Source organism: Grus americana, chromosome 6 (assembly GCF_028858705.1).
Source record: "Grus americana isolate bGruAme1 chromosome 6, bGruAme1.mat, whole genome shotgun sequence".
Taxonomy (NCBI): domain Eukaryota; kingdom Metazoa; phylum Chordata; class Aves; order Gruiformes; family Gruidae; genus Grus; species Grus americana.
In genome coordinates, this window is record NC_072857.1 from 16,823,297 (window position 1) to 16,846,096 (window position 22,800).

Genomic DNA, 22,800 nt, shown 5'->3' on the forward strand with positions numbered 1-22,800 from the left:
GTCAGAGCCAGAGTTTTAACTCTACAGGATCCAAACTGGCTTTGTTTCTAGGGTTTGAGTTGTTTCCTGCTTTAATGAACCAACTATAGATAGTCGGTGGTATCATGATTATGTAGGAATAGATTAAGTCAAATGAGTTTTAATGATGGCCACAAGTGCCAGAATCTGAAGTAAGTTAATGGTTCACATCAGTACGTGGCAATAGAATCACAGATTGCCCTGTTAAATCTCAACCTGAAGTAGGAATGTTCACTTCCAGGTATCAGAGAGGTCTTAACTGCCTATCAGCTGTTTGATTCCTCCTCTTTCTGTCTCATAGCATGTTCTCATCCCTGTTCCATCAACGCACCATCCATTAATACAGTCAGTAATGCGACTAACCTCATGGTTTTTTGTCTCATGCATTCTACAGGATGATGGAGGGTGCAGTGAATACTTTGGAGCTTTTTCCTATTTTACTTCCATTTCTGTGTTGCAGCAGGTTTCTATTGAGGAAGGCAAAGATGCATACATTTTTAAGGTTAAATCTATTTTAGCAATTAATGTGGCGTAATGAGAGTGGAGCAGCAGATCAAAGGCGTTGGTGCTGAGGCTCCTCACATCTCCATTATATGCATTTCAGGAGGATGTACGTATGTAGGAGGTTACTTTAGGTTGTTGTTCCAAGACCAGAGGTTGTATTTTTGGCTTTTTCTGGTGACACTGCCAGTAAGACTTGGAAGTAGAGATGTGAGGAGGATTTCACCTCCCCTCTGCCTTGGTTTTCAGTAGTGCTGTAGCTGTATTTCATATACTTATTTGTGAAACTTCAGCAAAAGGTTTCTCTTTATCCTTCAGCATAAAAACCTTATTGGTCTCCTCTCCAAAAGAAAGTTGTTTAAAGATGTTTCTTTTGGGGAATGTACTGATTTCGATGCCACCATTTGTCAGCTTAGTTGTTCTTTCCCGGAGAACAAATGATAGGCTGTGCGGTTACTAGTAGAAGTGATGAGCTGAGATTAATTGAACAGATATACATTGTCTGCACACAGGATCTTGGAGGACAGGGCAGGTTCAGAGATGAGTGCTTCAAGGAGGACTAAATGAAGGGTTTGCTCAGAGGAGCTTTGAAGTGATGATGCTTTGAAGAGACAATGCTTGGAGTGATGTATTTTGGGCCACAATTTATTTATGGTTTGCTTGAGTCTGAGCCAAACATGGTAATGGCAGAAACAGAGTATGTCAGGAAGCGGATCAAGAGACAGGTCACAGTGGAAAACAGGCAATTTTGACCTAGCATTTACTAGGCATGTCAGACAAGTCTAACATCTCTGTGAAGGCATTTGGGTTAAGGATGTTTGTCCTTGTGCTGTTAGAGAAGATTTTTGTGTGTGTGTCTGCTTAAAGCCGAGGTAAATGTGTGTGCACAGAACTGCACTGAGTTCTGTCAGCCTACCCAAAACTGCAAGTGGAGAGCAGAAACACCTTGCTGTGCGAGGATGAGCATCAGGACACAGTGCTGTGCGTAGTAGTCTTCCCTGCGCTTCCCTGAGCACTTGTAGATAGGAAAAAGGGAAGCTTATAAGTAACCTTCTCATGTTGGGTGGATTAGTTTGTACACTTCTATCTTACTGCAATTTTTGTCAAATCTCTCTTCCTACTGACCATTAAGTTCTTGTCCAGTTTCCTTGGAAATTTATTCTACTCTTGGATCACCTGCAGACCAGTTTCTTGTAAGTTTGACACTGATAACTGCTTTGATCTTTCCCAGGTGCCGTGGGGTTGGGACTACTCTGGATCATCCAACTTAACTGAACTGAAAATTTTGCTGGAAGAGTCCATCATGATCCGACGTCTGAAATCAGATGTGCTTTCCCAGCTTCCAGCAAAGCAACGCAAAATGGTTGTGGTGGCTCCTGAAGGCATTAGTGCAAAGACCAAAGCTGTCTTGGCAGCTGAAGCAAAGATGATGGCCAAAGGATATGAAAGTGTAAGTCAGAAACTATTTTCATGATGAGCCACTGGTATTTCAGGTACCTTTATTTAAAAACGTTAGTGGAAAAACAGTACCATGCATTCCAGGGAAGGTCAGAACCACACCTTGTGTTGAAGGCACGGTTTTAAATGAATGTAAAACACAATCAAAACAGCTCAGCTTTTTTTCCTTTTATGTGGTCTACTTTGTCCCTTCGTGTGAAATACCATTTCCTCTCTCTTTTTTTCCTGTCTTGTTAGTCCTTTCTAATTGTCTTTCGTACCTCCTGACTCTGTACTTACTCTTCTGTCTTGCCTTGTAATCCCATTCACCCTACAAACACTGCCTTGTTGAAGCTGCGTTGTGAACGCAGCAGTAGCCAAAAATGTGAAGAGTGTATTTTTGCTTTTTTTGTTTGTTTTTCTTGTATGGATGGCAAATGCATGTTCTAGGCTCTTAGGTTGTCTAATACAGTTCTGTAAGAACTTAGGAGTTTTTCCTTGCCCTTTTAGTTGGGGAATGCTTTCTCAACTAAAACTACGTTTATGATGTGCTTGTCATCCAACTTGTAGGAATTGAGTAGGAGGTAGGAAGGGAGGTGTCAGAAGTAGGAGTGTGTATCTGCCATGCCCAGTGGCAAGTAGGAGAATTCCCCCTGCAGTCCCCTTTTGCTGTGCATTTTTAGGCTGATTTTTTCCTAGTAAAGTGTTTATTGGCAGCCTCAGACATCCCAAATCTGTAAGCAAGAAGGAGAAAAGGCATTTCCGAGACTCACACTTATTTATCTTTCTCTCTGCAGAAACAACAGGAGAAGGAAGCACTTCTCCTCTTCTACAACAGAACGGCAGAAGCTAAAATCCATTCAGTTGTGTAAGCTGCATGTCATTGCTTCATTCTTGCCTAGTAAAATGTGTTTTTCCGCTGAGAACAGGAGAATGGTGCCTTAGAGATAACAGCGCAGGGACATGAAGCATAGCCTCAAGCCAGCTTAGAAAAAAATGATTTTAATTACAATGCACTAAACATTTTCTTCTCTTGGAGTTCCTAGGCTGAATAAGTATTCTGATTTCATTCCAGATATGTATCTAAACTGTCATTTGAAGCATCTAAAATTACCTGGTGTTTGGGACTTGGATCAAGTTTCCTGGTCTGGACCCCATTTCAATTTAGGGGGGGATGGGGGGAATAATGAAACTAAAAGTACTAACAGAATTTGAGAAAACAAATGCTGCAGCAGGAAAGCCGAGCCAAAAAACTTATGAGATGGACTGAGCTTTAGTTGTAGCATGCTCTAAGGGTGTCACTGCCCTTACTGAAATTCTTGGCCCTTCCACAGACCTCACATGGGACCTCAGCAGCAAAAGTTTTCTATCATAGGTGTTCTTTTAACTCTGTCTTCCCTAGGAATAATTTCCTTCTGTGACTTCCCGTGCCGTTTCATCCTTAGCCTTTTGCTGGGACTGCAAAAGGATTTGCTTTAGGTCATAATAAGTAGTATGCTAATAACATGAAAACAGTTTACTTTTCCACAGCCGTCTGAACGTAAGGACCAGCTGATGTGCACTGTGTGACTTCACAGTCTCAGACCTTGCTGCAGAATCCACGTGTTTGGCACAGAACTGCACTTCAGAGTCCCAGCGCTCATTTCTGTAGAAGAGTTTCTTCCTTTTATGTTAGTGAACAGTTAGAAGACTTTCTTCCTTTTATATTCAGTTGCAACTGTGAACTGAATATAAAACTATGAAGTGCTGTTTACTTGACTCTCTGGTAGAAACTGGTCCAGTTTTTTTCTGGGGCTTAGTAGCATTAAAATACCACTTATTATAAGCTGCTAATGGTACTGTGCTATGATCATCAGCACCTCCCATGCCTTACCCTCGATGACAGTATCTTCCATTGTTTCCATTGAAATGCCTGGCCATTTGTTAAATGCAATATGGGAATGAGATATAAAATAATTGTGTTGACATCTGCTTACTACACTGAATGTTCACTTTGGTATTTGTTTTGCTTTAAAATCCAGGAATCCCACTTCTCTCCCAGATTTCTTTGTTAAATGATAGTCACGTAATTGAGATCTGAACGTCACAGAACCCTGGGAGCTCTCTGCAAAGCACTGATACATTTTAATATAGCACTGGAAATCCCGCTTGGTGTTTTCTGACAGTTGCTGCTGGCCTAAGCGGTATTGTCTTTAGCAAAGAACTTGGTATTCCTGATCTTCGCAGCAACTTTGTCATTCCAAACAAAAGATGACATTTGTATCATCTGTTCTGATAGCTGTTGCTATACTTAGTTACAAATGTTAGGCTTCTAGGTGTTTTTCAGGCTCCAGTTGACCTGATTGTATTACAAGTTACTACACAGCAATGAGTTCTGTAGCTCAGCTATTAGTCCATGGCAAAAGCCAGATGTTTTCATTTAATTAAGACTGTTTAACTGTATTTAAAAGGAGTCTCGTTACCTTTCATTGGTCATTAGCCTATATGCATGTGGATAATTCCTAGAAATAGCTGATGTATTTAGATTGCTAAGCTGTAGTAAGTTGTCAGTGTGAACCCTTGCAAGAGAAGCTACTTTTAGGATACTCTGATGCATGCATTTAGAGACTTTTTCTTCTAAAATAAAAATCCTAAGTATACATAGAAAGGGTAATTGTATACAGATTAGCTGAGTGTATCATGATTGTGCAAAAGTTAAAAATACAGAGGGGTGAATGAGATTGTCAAGTAAGTATAGATAACCTCCATTTGATTGGTCTGGGATGTCATATTTCAAGTAGAATATAATAAATTGATTGATACACAAGTATAAATGTAGGCAGCTGTCCAGCTGTGGTGAAGAATAGTAAGTGGATTTTCCTGCAATGCCTTTTTTAATCTGTAGGTGGCTTGACTGGTGACTTGCATTTTACTGCAACTTTTTAATGCTAGTTTACTTCCTAGTTTCTGTATATAGATAAGCAATATCTTTAAAATTTGTTGTGAGCAAAGCCTGCATTCTCTCAGCACATAATTTAGAGTTTTGGGTTTTTTTCCTCTTTCATGTAGAGAATACATCCTGGAGTTACTGGAAAGTGGGAATGATAAATTCCTGGTGTTTGCTCATCACAAGATAGTGCTGGATGCAATAGTTGCAGAGCTGGAGAAGAAAGTAAGTAATTGACTGAGTTGTCTTTATCACTATTCCAGTTTCAAAGCTGTTCAAGAGCTCCCCAGAGTTATGGCTGGTCAGATAGTTTATGAAAGTTAGTAGCAGAGATAATTTCTACTTGCTGTGCTTCTGAATGTGCCCTTCACCGAGGAAGCTGAGCTGTCAGGGTGAGTGCCTCACAGGATGCACTTTGTATGAGCTGAATGGCTTTTGTTGTATTTAATGTTTTTTAATCTCCGTCGTCTGCCCTGAAGCTTGTGAATCCTTGGAGGAATGTTACCCTGTGTGGCCATCTCTGCTTTGTCCTCCAGGCTTTCCTCAGAGAGGGAGAATGTAACAACCCAAGTCCAGTTATGGCTGGCTGCCTTTATCTCTCTGCTGCTCTTACATTTTTGAACTGGGATACTGTAGGGAGACTTGCTAGACCTGCCAATCATCTCTCTGACTTCAGAAGCATTTGGCTAATTATTCATGTGAGACTTCCATGGACCCCCCTAAAGAGTTCTGGGTCATGCTGGGGCAAGTTTAATATTCCAAACTATAAACCACAGTGGCAGTGGTGACTTTGCTGCTTCTGTGGCAGCATCCTCCAGTAGAGCAAGGAGGTTGGACACTGAAAAGTTATGGTCCTGCATCACCCAAGTTTGTCCTGCATCTCCTGAGCCTACCACAGATCAACTGAGGTGCGTAGGATCCCATCTGCTCCCAAACAGAGGAAGACTTAGGGAGCTTGGGAAGGTTGTAGCAGCTGTAACATCAATACACAGACAGTGTTCAGCTTTGTATTATGCCAGTTGCCTTTCCACTGTACCTGAGTTGCCAGCTTGTTGCTGTCCTTCCTGTTGTACAGGACTGGTGGGAGAGCAATGGACATAAGAGCAAGTCATGCATTGTGAACAGAGGGGAGGTACATTATACGCTGAGCTACAGTGCCTCTGCCTTAAAGATGAGGAACGGTCTTAAATGCAACCAGTACCTTTTTACTTTCTTGGTTCTGCCATGGGGAAGGGAAACAGAATCTACTAAAAGATGGAAGGAGGATATGGGAAAGTGGACGCAAGGCCTCTAAAAAGTATCATCATCTGCCTTTTCACAGCATGTAGAATACATTCGCATTGATGGCTCCACACCTTCAGCAGAGCGGCAGTCTCTGTGCCAGAAGTTCCAGTTCTCAAAGAAGCAGGTTGTGGCCGTCCTGTCCCTCACTGCTGCAAACATGGGCCTGACGTTGTCTGCTGCAGATCTGGTGGTGTTTGCGGAGCTCTTCTGGAATCCGGGTGTATGCATCCTGGAGGGAACAAGGATTGGGTGCTCCCTGGAGAGCAGAAACATTGGTGCTTAGGAAGAGATGTAACGGGCAGGGGGCTTTCTCTAGGGTTGTTATCTTTCTTTCTCTGATGGCTACTTGTCTGTGCACCTCCAGGTGCCTGGGCTTGAACCAGTGAGGCTGGTTGCACAGCTTGCTGGCTGGAGAAGATGGTACGAAAGGGAAACATGCTCTTGTTTCTTAACTTGACAGAGCTCTCAACAGCTTGTCCAGCCAAGACCTGAAAAGGTCCATCATCAGTGCTGACCCTCTACTTCTGAAAAATGCTCAGAGCCTTTTGGGAACCTGGTGTACCAGATTACTTCTTGGCTTAGTCTGTATTTGAGGATGCAGGTGTTAACAAGATCCAGATGAGAAATAGTCGCTAAGCACAAGAAATGTGCTTGTTCTCTGGTGCTTACACTATTTCTTAGACGTTACAGGTCTCACTTTCATTTTCTTTGTCATGTTCTTACATAAAGGTTTTGATCCAAGCAGAAGATCGGGCACATAGAATTGGACAGACCAGCTCCGTTAATGTTCACTACCTGGTGGCTAAAGGCACAGCGGATGACTACTTATGGTAGGAAGTCAGAAAGACACTTTGGTTCTCCTGCTACCTATTTGCACTGTCTGTCACATATGTGATGTAAGGTGATTTATGTTAGTGCTGATTTCTACAGCATGTGAGGGGGGAGCAGTAACTGCCAATCAGGGCTGCTGTGAACTGGTGACATGGCTTGGCCACAATGAACATAACGAAGCGGATGACAAGCAGGAGGAATAAAAGTAGTTATCTGTCAAAGAAAGGGCTGTTGAGAGAAATTCTGGGAGAGCTGATGCATCTAAAACCTTCACAGCCTCTGTATAAGAAGGGGAAATTGTCTTAGAAAACCCAGAGCATTTGTGTGCTGAGGTACTGTAAAGTGCTGAGTACTTTCAAGCAAAGTCAACAGACACTGGAGATGGTTCAATGTATTGTGGATCAGGTCTGAGGAGCAATCTGGCTGCTGAGTGCTTGGACAGGGAGATGCAGAGGACAACTGCACTGTTGCTTTGCTCTTGCTTTTCAGGGAGCCCTTTATGGACGGATTAAAGAAGTGCTACTGACCCATCTCTGAAGAGTTGTGGTGTGAGCCTTTTTGGCTGCAGTGAGAGCTAGCAGTGGACACTGGTCCTTAGGGCTGGGGAATCTAACATGCTGGGGAAGGGGGGGATCTGAGGAATCCTTAGTGCTGCAAGGGAACTGACCTGCAAATGATGAAAAGAAATTATCCACCAGCTGGTTCGCTTAAAGTCCAAAATTACATCTTTATTACCTTGTTTAAAGAAACAAATGAACTATGTGAACTTGTGCAGTTCCCAGAATATCATGATGGCAAATAATTACAACCCTACAATGCAGGGATCTGGAAACTGATGCATCGCCCACGTTTCATGGAAAGATAATGACAGTAATTCTGTCTTTATTTGTGAAATGCTGTCCGTGCAGTCATTAACGCTTAATGGAAAGGAAATATGGCTCTTCAAAGAAGGACAGTGGCATCCTTTTTAGAGGCAAGAAAAAGAACAGGACAACAAGGCTATTTGGTAAATGCATTAATCATGCTATGGCCTTTGCCTCTTTCAAAGTGTCCAGTCTGCAGGTGTGGTTGGGACCTCTTGGTCTCTTGGGCCAGTGATGGATTCTTCCTCTTGCAGCAGATCAGGAGATTCCCTAGAAATGCTGATGTTTCTGTTGATGGGCTTGCTGTTGCTTGCCTTGGAGACAGAACACACAGGCTGTTGGGACTCTCTTTAGCTGCATCTGCTTCTGACTTCATACCATTGGTGTTGCCTCAGTCAGCTAATTTCCCTGTTGGATATGTGTGTTCTCCAAATATTTATAGCCTGAAATCCTCCTCTTGTTACTTATTTAAATTGGATTGATTGATATTCCAGGACAGCATACAGTGGCCGTGAACAAGAGCAGGACAGGTTAAGGAGCTAACAAACTTTGGTAGAAAAGCCATCTTTATACCCGTTACATCTTTCTTTCATCTACACATAATAAATGACACAGTGTCCTTGCATGATAATTTCTTCCTTTCAGTAATTTCTGTTTCTTTCTCTAGGCCAATGATTCAAGAGAAAATCAAAGTGCTGGGGGAAGCTGGTCTTTCAGAAACCAATTTCTCTGAAACCGCTGAATCCACTAATTACTGCCCTAAGGTAATTGACCTGAAAGAATATCGATGGTCCTTGGGAGAGGCTGAATGGGCTTTGGCTTGTGTACATCTGGATGGGCAGGTGACTGGCAGGCTGACCTTACACCTGTTCTGCCTTTAATGCCACAGACCAGATTCTCCAGGATCCATGCCTTGACTTGGACTCTCCACAGAGAGTTCCCAACCCTGCTGCATGCAAGGAGACATGATAGCCTCCATAGCATATATGTGTATATATATGTATGTGCGATATATATCATATGATATATACGTACATGTGCAGTGTCTGAGGGGCATGGCCCTCTGATTGTTGCTCACTTTGGTTTTATATGACAATGTGTGTACAGATTCTGTCTGTTCCAATTCCTCAGCCAGATCCAAAGCAGAAGACCATCTACGACCTTTTCCAGAGGACCTTCTCTGAAAGCAGAGATGACGCTGACGAAGTTTTGCTTTTGGAGGCAGCTGATGCTTGCTGTGAGTTTGACTCTGGCAGTGCCCTGCAAGATACCGAAGGAGAGACATGTTCAGTGAGTCCCCCAAAAAAGCGCCGTATTGAGGATTTTTTTTAAAGTGTAATGAAGACAGCAAAAGAGGTGGTGGTTGAGAGATTTTTTTAAATTAAAAAAGAGAAAACAAAAACAATCAAGTATTATTTTTTGAGTTTTCAAAAATAAAAGATGTTAAGTTTTCTGTATCTCTAGTGCGTTTCATCTCAAAGGATTAGAAGGCAATCTGACAGCGTGACAGATGAGCAGTGCACCCTTGGCAGCCTGCAGGTTTTGCAGTCCTGGTTTTGCTGATCACTGAGTGGCCATGGGCAAGTAGCATGCTGCTTTGTTTCAGCACATCAGCTTCCACAGTTGTTTTGTTTAAAAAGCAGATAATAGTTGTCTGTCCACAAGGCAGAACTGTTCCAAAAACTAACTTCTCAGCAGCCGCAGAGTGCTTTTAACAGTCAGTCTTCCATCTCCAAGAATTTTAGTCTGTATTTATAGGAGTCAGTACACTGGCAAAATTTGGCCCTTACTTGGGTCACTCACAAACAGGCTCTCTGGTATTCAGTTTGGTAGTGAGGAGAAAAGATCCAGACAGATCTTGATGTTTTGTGGATGTGGTGGAGAGGAGGGAGAGCCCCAGATTTTTGTCTGTGCAGAGCAGTCAGTACCTTGAAACTAAGAAGTGTAACCGTATGCCAGGAAGTGTGTATTGCCTGTTAGGCACATATCTGCCTGAGCACGCTGATCTCTGGCCTCATCTGCTAAGTCTTGAGGACCTGCTCCATGGCATGTGCTGCTTTTGTCAGTGGAGGGTGAAGCTTGTGCTGACTGCCAGGGATTAAGCATGGCTGCTTAGGAAGGGTGTGTGTGTGTGTGCGCGTTCAAGACTTGAGACTGATTTCCACAGATGAGTGAGGAGAGGGGGACATGTGCAGACTTTTGCTCTTGTAAGAAACTGATTCTGGACTGAGCTGTTTAAATAAAAAGTTGTTTTAAATTGTGCTTCCTAAGCTTTTGGTACTTTTTCTATTTTAGAATTTCATCTCTCATTTGGACCTTAAGTTTGAGAAATATGTGATGCAGTGGAAATATTAGTGGTTTTTAAATATATTTACAATGGCTGAAATACAGGTCTTTTGGGGGATACTTCCTTTTGTGCTTTTTAAAACTCATCAACTTTCAGGAGGGAAACTCCCATGACACTGTGCTTATAGATGAATCAACAGCTAATTCCATAAGACATTTAGGCTGGTACCCTGGGATGTGTTATTTGCTCCCATTACAGCTCTGTGCAGGTTACACTGAGAATGCCAAAAGCAGCATTCTTGCTTGTCGCAATGATTAAAATGCCTGGTTTTGATTTGTGATCATATCTGTCATACTCTCAGCCCTGTGAACTAGGAGACCTGAGCTTCCAGCCTGGGTACTGCCTGAGCAAACCCACTCTTTGGTTCCTTTCAGGAGCTTGTGACAGAGTTGCTGTCCCTTGGGCGTGGCCTGATTCCACTTCCAAAAACTCCATAGAGGCCACTTTTGATGTGGGCTTGATGTAAAGGCAAATGGTTCTGTTCATCACAACTGGTCTTTTCAGGCATCTTGGCAAGGTTGTCTTTAATTTTTTTTTCTGTATTTTTGCCAGTGCAGTGTAATGTGATCCCAAATTAATGTCTTTTATGCTTCTGGTCTTAGTACTAGAAGATACTTGGAAATGGGCTAGTGTTAAGCAAATGTGACCAGGGAGCGCAGGAAAAGATGTAATTTCATGGAGGTACCAGTTAGCTATGTTTTACAGCCATCATCTGTAGAGAAGGGTTGGGGAAAAGCAAACCGAAGGCTTACATTTAGCTTCTGGAGGCCAGGAGCTAATGTGCTGTGCATATTATCTGCTGGTGCAGGTACCAGACACTGACAAAAAGACCTCTCTTACACAGTCGAGGAGGAAAAAGTTTGTGTTACAAGATCAACCTGATAATAACTGGGATATCTTTTCCTGCATTGAAGGGTTTGATTATCCAATTTTCAGCAAGTGTCATCATAGAAATGCGCTAGAGGCTGTGTATGCGGTTGTGCTGGGTGGAAGCACATTTTCATTCGTGACTGTGGAAGATGCTTTGGTGTCTGTGTGCAAGTGGAGAGGAGTACGACCAAGGATCGTGGACTGCCCAACTGGAGGAAATGCTTTATCTCTGGATTTGAGACCGAGAGCTAAACATCATTTCTCTTGCTCCAACATCTGGCCAAGAGATAAATACACACTTTTTGACATTTTTAAATGTCTGTCTTCTTGAATACAGAGTATTTCATCTGTTTCTAGGACATGTGATCTTTCTACTTGCAGAGAGGGTTGTTCCGAGTAAGGGGTGAGAAATGTTGCTGTCTGCCTGCTGAAAAAAATAGGGAAGACATTATTTGTATATCCATATTGTCATCATCTATAGGAGTAATTCTCTTCCTCTTTGTAAAGCTACAGCTACTTCAAAGCTATTTTTCTGAAATCTGCTGAAAGTACCCTTGGAGAATTCTGCTTCTCATAAACTCAGTTTATCTTACTATACGTCGATGAATCCCAGCCCTGTTAGAGGAATGCTAGGTGTACTCTTTCTTTGTTAGGACCCATAAAACCTTAGCTGGTTTGCTGCAGAGTTACAAAGGCTCTTGAAGTACACTTGAGGTTCACTTCATCTTTACTTAGATGAAAAAGGGGAGAAGAATCTTGCAGGAGAGTGCTTTTAGTCATTGCATCAAGGGATTGGAAAGACTGTGCAGGCCTTAGCCCAATTACACCATTAGTCTGTCATTGATGTGATGAGGAGATGGCTGGGAAGCTGCCAGCAGGCTCAGAGAGGATCTCCAAGGCTTGCTGATGAAAATTTGTACAAGGTGGTGTGCGGGTTGCTAATGAGACCCACAGGCAGGCCCAGGAACATGCTCTTGGGGACTCTTACACCTGCCCGTTGAAGATGGCATAGCTGTAACTTTTTGGCATTATCTAAATCCCAGTAAAGGGAAGGACCCATCTTACTGGATCTTGGAGCATCTTCCTGTGACTGGACGCCTGCTTGTACACCTGCGTCTGTACTCTCAACTGTGCTAGAGAAAGGCATGTTTTCAGGAAGGATGCCAAACCAGGAACAACAGCTAAAAATACCCGAACAATAAAACGGAGCAGTTCAAACTACATCTGCAGCACATGAAGCTGGCCAGCCTGGGGCCTGCAGAAGAGTTCAAGGTGGTGGACTCTTGAGGCAAAGCTTTTGGAGCTGGACTGGCCTGTCTGCATCCATCCATCTTCTTGGTCACTTGGAAGTGTATGTTTATTTTGGCAGTCTGGGAATGGCAGTCATCTGAGGGGGTTGGGTTTGGTTGCTGGGAGAGCTGTCTGTAATACTGGTAGATGAGGGGTATGACCGCATGCTGTAGTGTCACAGTGAACTTTGACTCTGTTGATACAGACTGGAGAATAGCAGTAGATCCTCTGTCCTGGATGTGTTGGCTGAAAATTTTATATTTTTAACCAAATAGTCACAAAGCAGCCAAAGGAACTTTTTATTTTCTTTTTTTCTTTTAATATATTGGTATCAAAGATGTGTCCTATGAGTCATCATTATAATGAGGATCTGAAAAGGGCAAATATATTCCTAGGATATATCAAATGATTTTGACTCAACAGAGGGGAGGTATAAATACCATTGCCTGAAGCCCTGCTGAGCCCTGTCCCACTGGCTCCTGGGAGGACTTGCTGGGACGTGAGGAGAGCTTGCAGGGATTATTGGGGAACAGGGAGCCTGGCACGACAGAGGGAATTAAAAATGTGAGCATTCAAAGCAAGAGCCAGGAGGGGAGACAGCGTCTATCCATGAGTATCTCTGAAAGTATGGGCCCCAGCCAGGGAAAGGCCAATGCAGTGGCAGGGTATGCTCTAGTTAATTTGCTGTTAATTGTGTAGACTGCAAATGAGGAGGATTGTCATGGGTCGAGGCAGCTGGGGTGGGTATGGAGCTGTCAGGGCAGGAAAAGCACCTGCTTTTCTCTGGGTGGGCTGGGCAGCCCCGTCTCCCTCCAGGGGGGAGGGGATGAGCTGCAGCCAGCTCTGCCTGTTAGAGGTTAACGGGTGGTTAATCCCGTTACTAGCACTGCAGCTCAGCTGCATCGGTACGTGTTTCACTCGCCTGTGCGGGGTCCGAACAGTGCAGGAGCCCTCCTGTGTCCCAGCCCTGTGCTTTGGGGCTGGTGGTGGAGGCAGTTTGGGTGTCCGGGGGCAACGTGCCGGTGCCGCAGTCCACCTCTGTGGCGGCACCGGAGCTTTACGGCTGGTTGTCTCAGCACTGGATGACCCCAAGGAAATCGGGTAGATGCTGTGGTTGCACCTGACTGGGTTATCTTGAAACCTCTGGGTTCAGGGCTGGTATGCTGTAAGAGCAGAATTCATCCTCGTTGATTTACATACAGAGATAGTATTTTTTTTTTTTTACCCCTTCTGCAGCTCCAGTCTGGTTTGCTCTTCCTTTTTTTTTTTTTTTTTTTTAAATTCTGACATCTGCCTCCCAGTTATTCTCTTTAAAAGCGAGGTGAGTGAGCGTAAGGGCTCCATCGCCCTTCCCGGCCTGACCTCCTTGGGCGGCGCTCCGGGAACCCGGCCTCGCCGGCCGCAGCTGCCGGCGCTGATGTACCGCTTGGGTTTCACACTGATATACTCTGTTTTCTGAGCGACGCATCTTCCAACATCAGGCTGCAGCTGCGTTCCGGTTTGTGTGCTTTAGGCTTCAGATAACCCTGTTGTCATGGGGTAAATGTACAGAATATACAGCGCGACCATCGAGCTACGCACCATCGCGGTGCAGACGGACCCACTCAGAGTCCCTTCCGCTCCAGGCTCTGTCGCCTCTCTCGTCACTTCCGGCGGCGACGGTTCATACTGCGCCTGCGCAAGCGGGATTTCCTTTCTCCGCGTCGGCGCCGGGCAGGAAGATGGTGAGTGGGGCTGAGGCGCCGCGTCCCATCCGCCGCCATCCCCTCCGGGCCCGCCGCGCTGAGGCTGCGGGTACGCGGCGAGTGGCAGTGCGGAGTCCGCTGCGGGCAGGGCATGGACCGGGAGGCCCTGTGTGCCGGGCCGGGGCCCTGTGTGCCGGGCCGGGGCCCTGTGTGCCGGGCCGGGGCCCTGTGTGCCGGGCCGGGGCCCTGTGTGCCGGGCCGGGGCCCTGTGTGCCGGGCCGGGGCCCTGTGTGCCGGGCCGGGGCCCTGTGTGCCGGGCCGGGGCCCTGTGTGCCGGGCCGGGGCCCTGTGTGCCGGGCCGGGGCCCTGTGTGCCGGGCCGGGGCCCTGTGTGCCGGGCCGGGGCCCTGTGTGCCGGGCCGGGGCCCTGTGTGCCGGGCCGGGGCCCTGTGTGCCGGGCCGGGGCCCTGTGTGCCGGGCCGGGGCCCTGTGTGCCGGGCCGGGGCCCTGTGTGCCGGGCCGGGGCCCTGTGTGCCGGGCCGGGGCCCTGTGTGCCGGGCCGGGGCCCTGTGTGCCGGGCCGGGGCCCTGTGTGGGCTCTTCCCCCGAGCAGGCCCAGTCCCCGCGCTGGGCTGCGAGAGGGACTCGCGCCCGCCTGGGTGGCCTGTGGGGGTTGGCCCCAGTGAGGGGAATGGCAGGCCGAGGGGCGGTGGGGGGACGCTGGAAGGCCGAATAGGCGTTCTAGGAGGAGAACGGGCCCGGTTCACGGCGGACTGCGCGGCAAGGGGGTGGCGGTGCGTGGTGGGCGGCTCTGCTGGCTGCAGCGTTTCATGTGAGAGCGGGCTGGCCCTGGAGGAAGGCCGTGGCCTTGCTCGAGCTTGGCTGTTAGACTGCAGCTCTCTGCCTGAAGTGCCCTAGTAGAAGCCGGGAGGCTGCGGCAGCGTGAGCCTCTCGCCCTTTCATAACTAATGCTCTGTCTACAATGCCAGGGAGAGGTGTTGGTCGGCTGCAGCGCCGCTTTTGAGTGCTGAGCTCTTTCCTGTCATGTCAGGAGAGGGCAGCGGCCGATCTCGGTAAAGTTGAAGCTTATTTTGGTTTGCCTCCCAACAGGCTAAGCGCACCAAGAAAGTTGGGATTGTGGGTAAATATGGTACCCGTTATGGTGCATCCCTTAGGAAAATGGTGAAGAAAATTGAAATTAGCCAGCACGCCAAGTATACCTGCTCCTTCTGTGGCAAGGTAAGACTTCCTTCCCTGAAAAAGTCTTTAAAAATAACTTTGCTATTGGTGCTAGAAATGCAATTTGATGCTTTGGTAATTTTTCTGCTGAAAAGATAACTGGACTTGTTTTGAGACAGCTTTAGGCTACTGTCAGAATCCCTTATAAAATAAAAAATATAAAAAGAGTTAGTAAGATGTTTCATGTGTATGTTTAGTGGTAGTTAAATGAAAACAAACATAAATTATACTTCATTACATAAAATAGTGAGAAATGTTGCCATACTATACGTTTTAGGTATCTAATAAAAAGACGTGACAGAATTAAAACAACACACTTGTTATCCTGATAATTAAGGTGTGGCTTTTGCTTTTTTTTTCCTTCAGTAACTTTACAGCTTACCTGGAGGAGGAAGGGAGCATACTTTATACACTTAAAACTTTGGATTGCAGTTGCTTACTCATATTTGTGTGCTTTGTAACTCTGGATGTGGAAGAATTTCTGATAAGAAATCTTACCTGCTTATGTATATAATCAAAATTCACTCTTACATGTGATTTTTGAACAGTTTAGAGAGGCCCATCAACTTGTGCTTTGCCCAGATAATTTGTATTGATATTTGTAAAGTAGGTATCTTTAAGTGGCTGGAAATCTAAAAAGATTTCCATCTGGTTTTATATTTAGCGTCTTTCTCACGCGAAGTGAGAATGTTGAAAACCCCATTTGCAGAGCTGCCTAAATCCAGCATAGGTCTAGGCAAACCTCCCCATCCTCTTCATGAGGTGATGGAGGGTTGCCCAGGTGAAGACGTTCAGTACCCACCACTCACTCTTCAGGTACTATTCAAAGGGGGCCTGGTTTAGAGCAATCCTGGGATGTGCAGGGAGCACTAAGAACAGTGGTGTTACGTTGGTCATCAAACAGTGAGAATACCAGTTATTGTGGCTGATGCAGCTCCTTCTATTCTTCTCCTTCAAAGAGAGCTGACGTTTTCATGATGCGCTTAAAAATGACCTGCTTCATATCTGAATGAAAAAGTGTTTCAGAAGGACTTCCCCTGTTCTTCAGAATCTGAATAAATTCTGAAGAATCATTCCCTGATCCTTGCCTGTCTTAACTAGGCTTTTAGTTAATGCTGTGCTGTGATGCTGAAGTCCTTGCCTTGAGTTTGTTGTTTGGCTTTTTCAGCTGATGAAGAGTGCTTTTTTTCCGCCCCCCACCCCCCTTTATTACAGACCAAAATGAAGAGGAAGGCCGTGGGTATCTGGCACTGTGGATCCTGCATGAAGACAGTTGCTGGTGGTGCCTGGACTTACAAGTAAGGAAATGAAGAAGCTCCTATCAGCATTTATTCTCACATAGCTGAGGCATAATACAACTTTTCATTTTATTTTTTTTTTAATTTTAATCTACTAACCATTAAGTAGATCTGTCTCGAGTTAGTGATATGTGGGCATTTTTTGCCTGCATTGTTAAAATTTGATTGGAATGGATCATATTGGATTTGATTGCTATTCTTTCTAGTATCTGTTGTGAAGCTTCTGACAATATTGCGTCTTATCCATCGTATTACTGCTGCTGGGTTTGGTGGGTCCCTCCTAAATTTCTTTATCTCTCTGGGCTTTATCAAAGCAGTTGTTGTATTCTTCAGAAATGCAAGCTCTCCATCTTTTCCCAAACTTCAAATAAAGAAATTGAAACATCTGCAAATGCTGAAACAAATATTTTTATTTAATTAGTCTCTTTTGTGCCTTGGCTGTAGTAGCATTTCTTACTGCAGATGTGAACTACAGTTGTTGCTTGTATGAGGTATTATGCTTGGCCCGGTTTTTGGGTGATGTTGGAAGAAAAGGAGCAGAGAGGATGGCTGGTTCTTCCAGCCGTCTCAGGGTGGCATCAACTGTATGGGTGACGCCCGACTGATGTGCCTCTGACCTATTCTAAAAAGAGCTTCAACAGCTTCTAATAAATTATACCTCTGAGCTGGGGATTATTTTTCCTTCCGTGATTCTTTTGACTGTATACAAATTTTTAATTGTCTAAGGGAACTCTTACCTCTTCTTTCACCACCTCAGCAGCGTTTTTTTGTGATGGCTACCCTAGCCTTTTCACTTTGGAGACACAGATAAAATAGGCAAAACCTTGGACTAAACCTGGAAAATCATTTCCATCTTTAGTTTTTGTTCTAAAAGCATTGAATTGTTATAATCCTTTTTGCGATAGTGCCCTTGCTTACTCCCTTTCTTTACTTCCCTTCCCCCCCCGAATTCTGGTAGAAGACACTGTTGTCCCACACATAACAGTCGCTAGGAATTTGAGCCCACGCGCTTGTGCATGTAGTCGATGCGTGACTGGATAATTTGGGTTGAGATGTAGCTTGCGAAGTTGCACGTGCTTCTGCAGACGAAGGCCTACGCTTTGTTGTCGTGAAAATCAAAATGGAATTAGCCGCCTGTTGGCAATGCAATCAGGCAGTAACTATTTGAAATGATTAGTGCTTTCTCCAAAAAATAACATTGGCGCGGGTTGTTCTGCTGCCACATGTAGATGACTCTGCTTCTTCTTCCAGTACCACCTCTGCAGTGACAGTCAAATCTGCGATCAGAAGACTGAAGGAATTGAAAGACCAGTAGAAGCTATGTCCTGTTCTCCTTGTGAAACATCCTTTTTTTCCACTGTCAAGATCTGTCCTTTTAACAATAAAAAGGTGATAATGGAGTGGAATCATGTTCGTCTTTCTGCAAGAAGTCCTGTTTGTCTTACTGTACTGTATTTATAACTATGAAGGCATTAGTGGTTCTGTCCAGTAGTTGAGTGGCTCTTGTTACTGGTGAAGCCATTAAAAAACACTTTTCCAGTTAATTGTATACTTTGTTGCTTGAGGTGAATCCAAGGAAAGCTTAAATAGCTTGAAGAAGCCTGGCACATCTTGATCTGGCCCTTCATGTCTGTGCCTTGAGGAGTAGCGTAGAGCTTCATGAGTGGAGGAATGGGCAGAGGTAAGGGGGGAGGAGGGACCATGGAAACATCTCTCTGCCTCTTCCCATTTGCCTTTGAGGAGAGCTCAGGAGAGCAGTGCATGTGCTGCGAGATGGAGAGAGAAAAAAGGGGCATCGTGACAGGCTTGGGGGCAGAGATTGGAATCGTAAAAGAGCAGCTATCATCCTCCATTGCATAGTGTGTTCTGTTGTGTGCAGATTTGAGTGGTGATGAGCTATGGCAATAATGTCGTTAATGAGCCTGACATCTTTGAAAGATGTACTCGGAACTGGACCTAAACACAATCCTTTTCCCAGGCTGTGAAAAGTCTGTGGCTGAGAAGTTTGACTACAATGTCCCTGAACTTGTTTCCTAAACTTGTTTTTTAATTCACTGCTGAAAACTTCCCTTAGTAAATTCATTTATTCAGGTATCCAGTGTTATTCATACCAACTTGCGTGTCCTTCATGTGACCTCCCCACAGTTGATGAGGGTCGTTCCCTGGGGCTTCACAGGTTTGGCTTTCTGGGGAGGGACAGCTGCAAGTTCCTCTGTTGACACACCTTGTTCTGTCTGTAGTGTGGGGATGAGAGTTGTGCCGCAGGCTTGAAGTGATGGCTCGTGTTTGTGTATGTATGTGAACACCATCATGGCCTTCTGCACACATCCCTTCTGTTAGCAGGGTTACAAAGGAAAACCATGGGTTCAAGAAACTTAGCTGAACTCCTGTCTCATTTTTGCTGCTCCTTTTCTTACATGACCTGCCCGCAGCAGTGTTCTCTCAGTACTTGTCCGACCTCCCAGCTTGGTTGGACTGCTGCCCGGGGCACTGCTGTTGCTAGTCCTGGTTCGTGCTAACTGGCTTTCTCGGGGTGCCATTTCCAAGCTGCCTTGAACTGTTTTTTTCATTTAAGATGTTTCTGCTCCCTTGGGGGTGGCTATCCCTTGGTGTCTGGACACCTGGAACAGCTCAAGGAGCCAGCTTTTCCCCTGTTGGCTGCTGCTCCCACTGAAGATAGGGTGAGTGGTGTGTGAGGATGGCTTATGCTGCTCTAAGGATGTCACTGCTGTCTGAAAAACAGCTGCCGGCCTGCCTCTGACTTCTGGATTACCTTCCACAAAGGTTTATCAAGTGCTGTGGTCCAGGAGCTGCTTTGCAAGTAACTGAGCCATCCTTTGGGGAAACCCTCAGCAAGAAGGGAGGGTTGGGGACCCTGTATAGACTGGATGTCCAGAAACAGCTGTGTCCTGCCTGGACCTCCAGGAAAAGGGGCGAAGTGGATTGGGGGAGCTGCTCCGATGGCCAGCTCACATGGAGATGAGTGAGCTTAGGAGGTATTGGCCACACATCTGTGCATCACCTTGGGAGAGCGCTTTTGAGAAGGTGTGTTGGGTTTGTGTGGCAAGGTTTTGGTAGCGGGGGGGGGGTGGGCTACAGGGGTGGCTTCTGTGAGAAGCTGCTAGAAGCTTCCCCTGTGTCTGATAGAGCCAATGCCAGCCGGCTCCAAGACGGACCCGCCGCTGGCCAAGGCCAAAGCCAATCAGCGCCTCTGTGATAACATATTTAAGAAGAAGAAAAACCCCAAACAGTTGGAGAGAGCTTTTGCAGCCGGAGAGAGGAGTGAGAAGATGTGAGAAACTCTGCAGACACCAAGGTCAGTGCAGAAGGAGGGGGAGGAGGTGATCCAGGCACCGGAGCAGAGATCCCCCTGCAGCCCCTGGTGAAGACCATGGTGAAGCAGGCTGTCCCCCTGCAGCCCATGGAGGAAGGATGAGGGGGTGTAGAGATTCCACCTGCAGCCCATGGAGGACCCCACGCCGGAGCAGGTGGAGGCACCTGAAGGAGGCTGCGGCCCGTGGGAAGCCCACGCTGGAGCAAGTTCCTGGCAGGACCTGTGGACCCATGGAGAGAGGAGCCCATGCCAGGGCAGGTTTGCTGGCAGGACTTGTGACCCCGTGGGGGACCCCACGCTGGAGCAGTTTGCTCCTGAAGGTCTGCACCCCGTGAGAGGGACTCCATGCTGGAGCAGGGGAACGATGAGAGGAGTCCTCTCCCTGAGGATGAAGTAGCGGCAGAAACAACGTGTGATGAACTGACCGTAACCCCCACTCCCCATCCCCCTGTGCTGCTGAGGGGGGAGGAGGTTGAAGCCGGGAGTGAAGTTGAGCCCAGGAAGATGGGAGGGGTGGGGGGAGGTTTTTTAAGATTTGATTTTATTTTCTCATTCCTCTACTCTGTTTTGTTTGGTAATAAATTAGATGAATTCCCTCTCTAAGTTCAGTCTGTTTTGCTCATGATGATAATTAGTGAGTGATCTCTCCCTGTCCTTATCTTGACCCACAAGCTTTTTGTTATACCTTTTCTCCCCTGTCTAGTGAACGAGGGGAGTGAGAGAGCGGCTCTGGTGGGCACCTGGCTCCCAGCCAGGGTCAACCCACCACAGAAGGTTTCTGAGCAAGGGCAACACTTCTTAAACGGCATCAAAATAAAGACAACTTCCGTTATGCTGAAGATGTCATTTAAATTGTGAGCCCTTTTGTTGGGAAACTATGAAACTGCATGAGCACTGATGACTTTGCTTGCTACTTCATCATGCGAAAGCCTTTGTTGGTAAAACACTCAACATGCTTGGTGGAGGTTCCTCTGGTGCTGTGGCCATACAGCTCTGCCTCTAGAAGGGGCTCTGAGGGGCTTGGGCTGCTCTGTGGAGGTCCGTGTTTCTACAGGGAGGCACTGTGTGGGCCGTCGAGGCAGGGGAGGCCTGACAGCTAGGAAACAGCAGCCCGACTTCCTGGGCAGTGGGCTTGAGGATGGGAGGTGGAAATGCTGTTTTCAGTGGCGCTGCAGAAGAGGTCCAAAACTCCAGTACCACCTGCATGAGGTGTTCCTGCTGGAGCAACACTTCACAGGGGTCTGCAGTGGTATGAGAGCCATGGATGTGGCTGATCTGCCACAGGAAAGTCACTGCTACACCTCAGTGATCTGCCAGAGAGGTGTACTGCTCAGTTCTTGCAAGAGCTGCAGATGTCCCCTGCTTAAGTATGTCCTGCTCTCTTCTGGAGTCCCCGAACTGCTAAAATCAGATGTAAATGCTGGTGAGCATACTCCTGGCAAATTTGGATTTACCTGCTGTCTTGAAGGCTTGTAGCTGGCTGTGAGAGCTGCTGGGTAGAGGTGTGCCTTACCAGCTCTCACTGCTCAGGAAACGAGTTGCCTGCATTTTGCTTTTTGTTCATGACTCAGTGTGCTTGGGTCACATTTCCATGTCTCTCTCCCCTCCCAGTACTGTGTGCTGCACACCTCTACCTCTGTGCTTCCTTCCTTAATGCAGAGGTCGTAATTAAAGTACAGGTTTCTGATAAAAGCCCACTCAACTGCTATGAAGTAGCCACTCATTAACAGCTGCAGAGGATATGTCTTCACCATGTTAATATCCCAGGGTGATTGCACAGGTATCTAAGGTGACTTCTATTCCTGCTGAGGAATCATTTCCTTTGGGATTAATATTTGCAGAGGGTGGAAGCTGGGCAGGGTGGAAATAGGAAGAGAAGATAAGGATGTGGGATGATTTTTTTTGATCTGGACCGCGTGGTCCTACCTGCATCCCTGCTTGGGCTGCACCTGCAGAGCTCCTGGGCTTGTTTTCTTCCACTCCTGAGAAAGGGGCATTTTGTAGTGGTGAACCTTCGGGGCTGCCAATTCGGCACGTTTCCTCAAAGCGACAGCAGGTGGGAAGGTGGAGATGACAGGGAAGGTGAAGGATGTTATGGTCAGGATGCCGTCAGCTGGCAATGCTTCGAGTGGCCAGCGGGCGACACTGCTGCTCTGCTGCTCAGTGTTGCAAAGCTGCTTCTTGGCTACATCTTCTCAGCTTCCCTTCCCTTCCAGGAGTAAGGCTCTGCTCACCTCTACACCTACTGTAGCTTCTTGGCTCAGTGTTTCATGCTTTCCCCCTAAAATAGACTGTAACTGATTTTAGACTGAAATGGGGCTGTGCCAAAAGAGATCAGGAGGTAGAAATGGCATAGGGAGGTTGGAGATGGGAGTATTGTGATCACTTGTCACCTCTAACAGAGCTGAATTTGTGTTGTTGCTCTGTCCAAACCCTCTATATATCCTTGGAGAATGTGTTGCATCAACAGCTATATGATTTGGCCAGGTGACCCTCAAAATTTGTTGTTTCCTCTGGGAATCTAGGGTAAAACCAGGAATTCTTAGCAATTTTCCTTACTGCTTTCAGTATACTTGTTGATGACCCTTAGTCAATGTGTTGGGTTTGCATGGCAAGGTTTTGGTAGCGGGGGGGGAGCTACAGGGGAGGGTTCTGTGAGAAGCTGCTAGAAGCTTCCCCTGTGTCTGACAGAGCCAATGCCAGCCGGCTCCAAGACGGACCCTCCGCTGGCCAAGGCCAAGCCAATCAGCGCTTCTGTGATAACATATTTAAGAAGGAAAAAAACCCCAAACAGTTAGGGAGAGCTTTTGCAGCCAGAGAGAGGAGTGAGAAGATGTAAGAAACTCTGCAGACACCAAGGTCAGTGCAGATGGAGGGGG

General features: G+C 46.2%; 2 protein-coding genes across 4 annotated transcripts in view; both read left to right on the plus strand.

Annotated features, from left to right (window-relative positions):
• SMARCAL1 (SWI/SNF related, matrix associated, actin dependent regulator of chromatin, subfamily a like 1) overlaps nucleotides 1-15,289 on the plus strand; it is a 45,686-nt gene extending 30,397 nt beyond the window's left edge. Inside the window, exons 11-18 of one of the 3 annotated variants that reach the window (XM_054829555.1) lie at nucleotides 1,751-1,969; nucleotides 2,754-2,824; nucleotides 5,005-5,107; nucleotides 6,204-6,386; nucleotides 6,896-6,996; nucleotides 8,528-8,624; nucleotides 8,992-14,161; nucleotides 15,161-15,289. In XM_054829555.1, the coding sequence (XP_054685530.1) occupies nucleotides 1,751-1,969; nucleotides 2,754-2,824; nucleotides 5,005-5,107; nucleotides 6,204-6,386; nucleotides 6,896-6,996; nucleotides 8,528-8,624; nucleotides 8,992-9,192 (975 nt within the window). In that variant the 3' untranslated portion in view covers nucleotides 9,193-14,161; nucleotides 15,161-15,289. Of the gene's footprint in view, nucleotides 1-1,750; nucleotides 1,970-2,753; nucleotides 2,825-5,004; nucleotides 5,108-6,203; nucleotides 6,387-6,895; nucleotides 6,997-8,527; nucleotides 8,625-8,991; nucleotides 14,162-15,160 lie in introns of those variants that run through there. The other 2 variants (XM_054829557.1, XM_054829558.1) reach the window with 2 other exon arrangements.
• Nucleotides 13,958-17,985, plus strand: RPL37A (ribosomal protein L37a). The gene is made up of 4 exons (XM_054829559.1): nucleotides 13,958-14,091; nucleotides 15,161-15,289; nucleotides 16,505-16,587; nucleotides 17,839-17,985. The coding sequence occupies exons 1-4, from the start codon at nucleotides 14,089-14,091 to the stop codon at nucleotides 17,900-17,902; spliced, it is 279 nt and encodes a 92-aa protein (XP_054685534.1). The 5' UTR covers nucleotides 13,958-14,088; the 3' UTR covers nucleotides 17,903-17,985.
• Nucleotides 17,986-22,800: the final 4,815 nt, after the last annotated feature.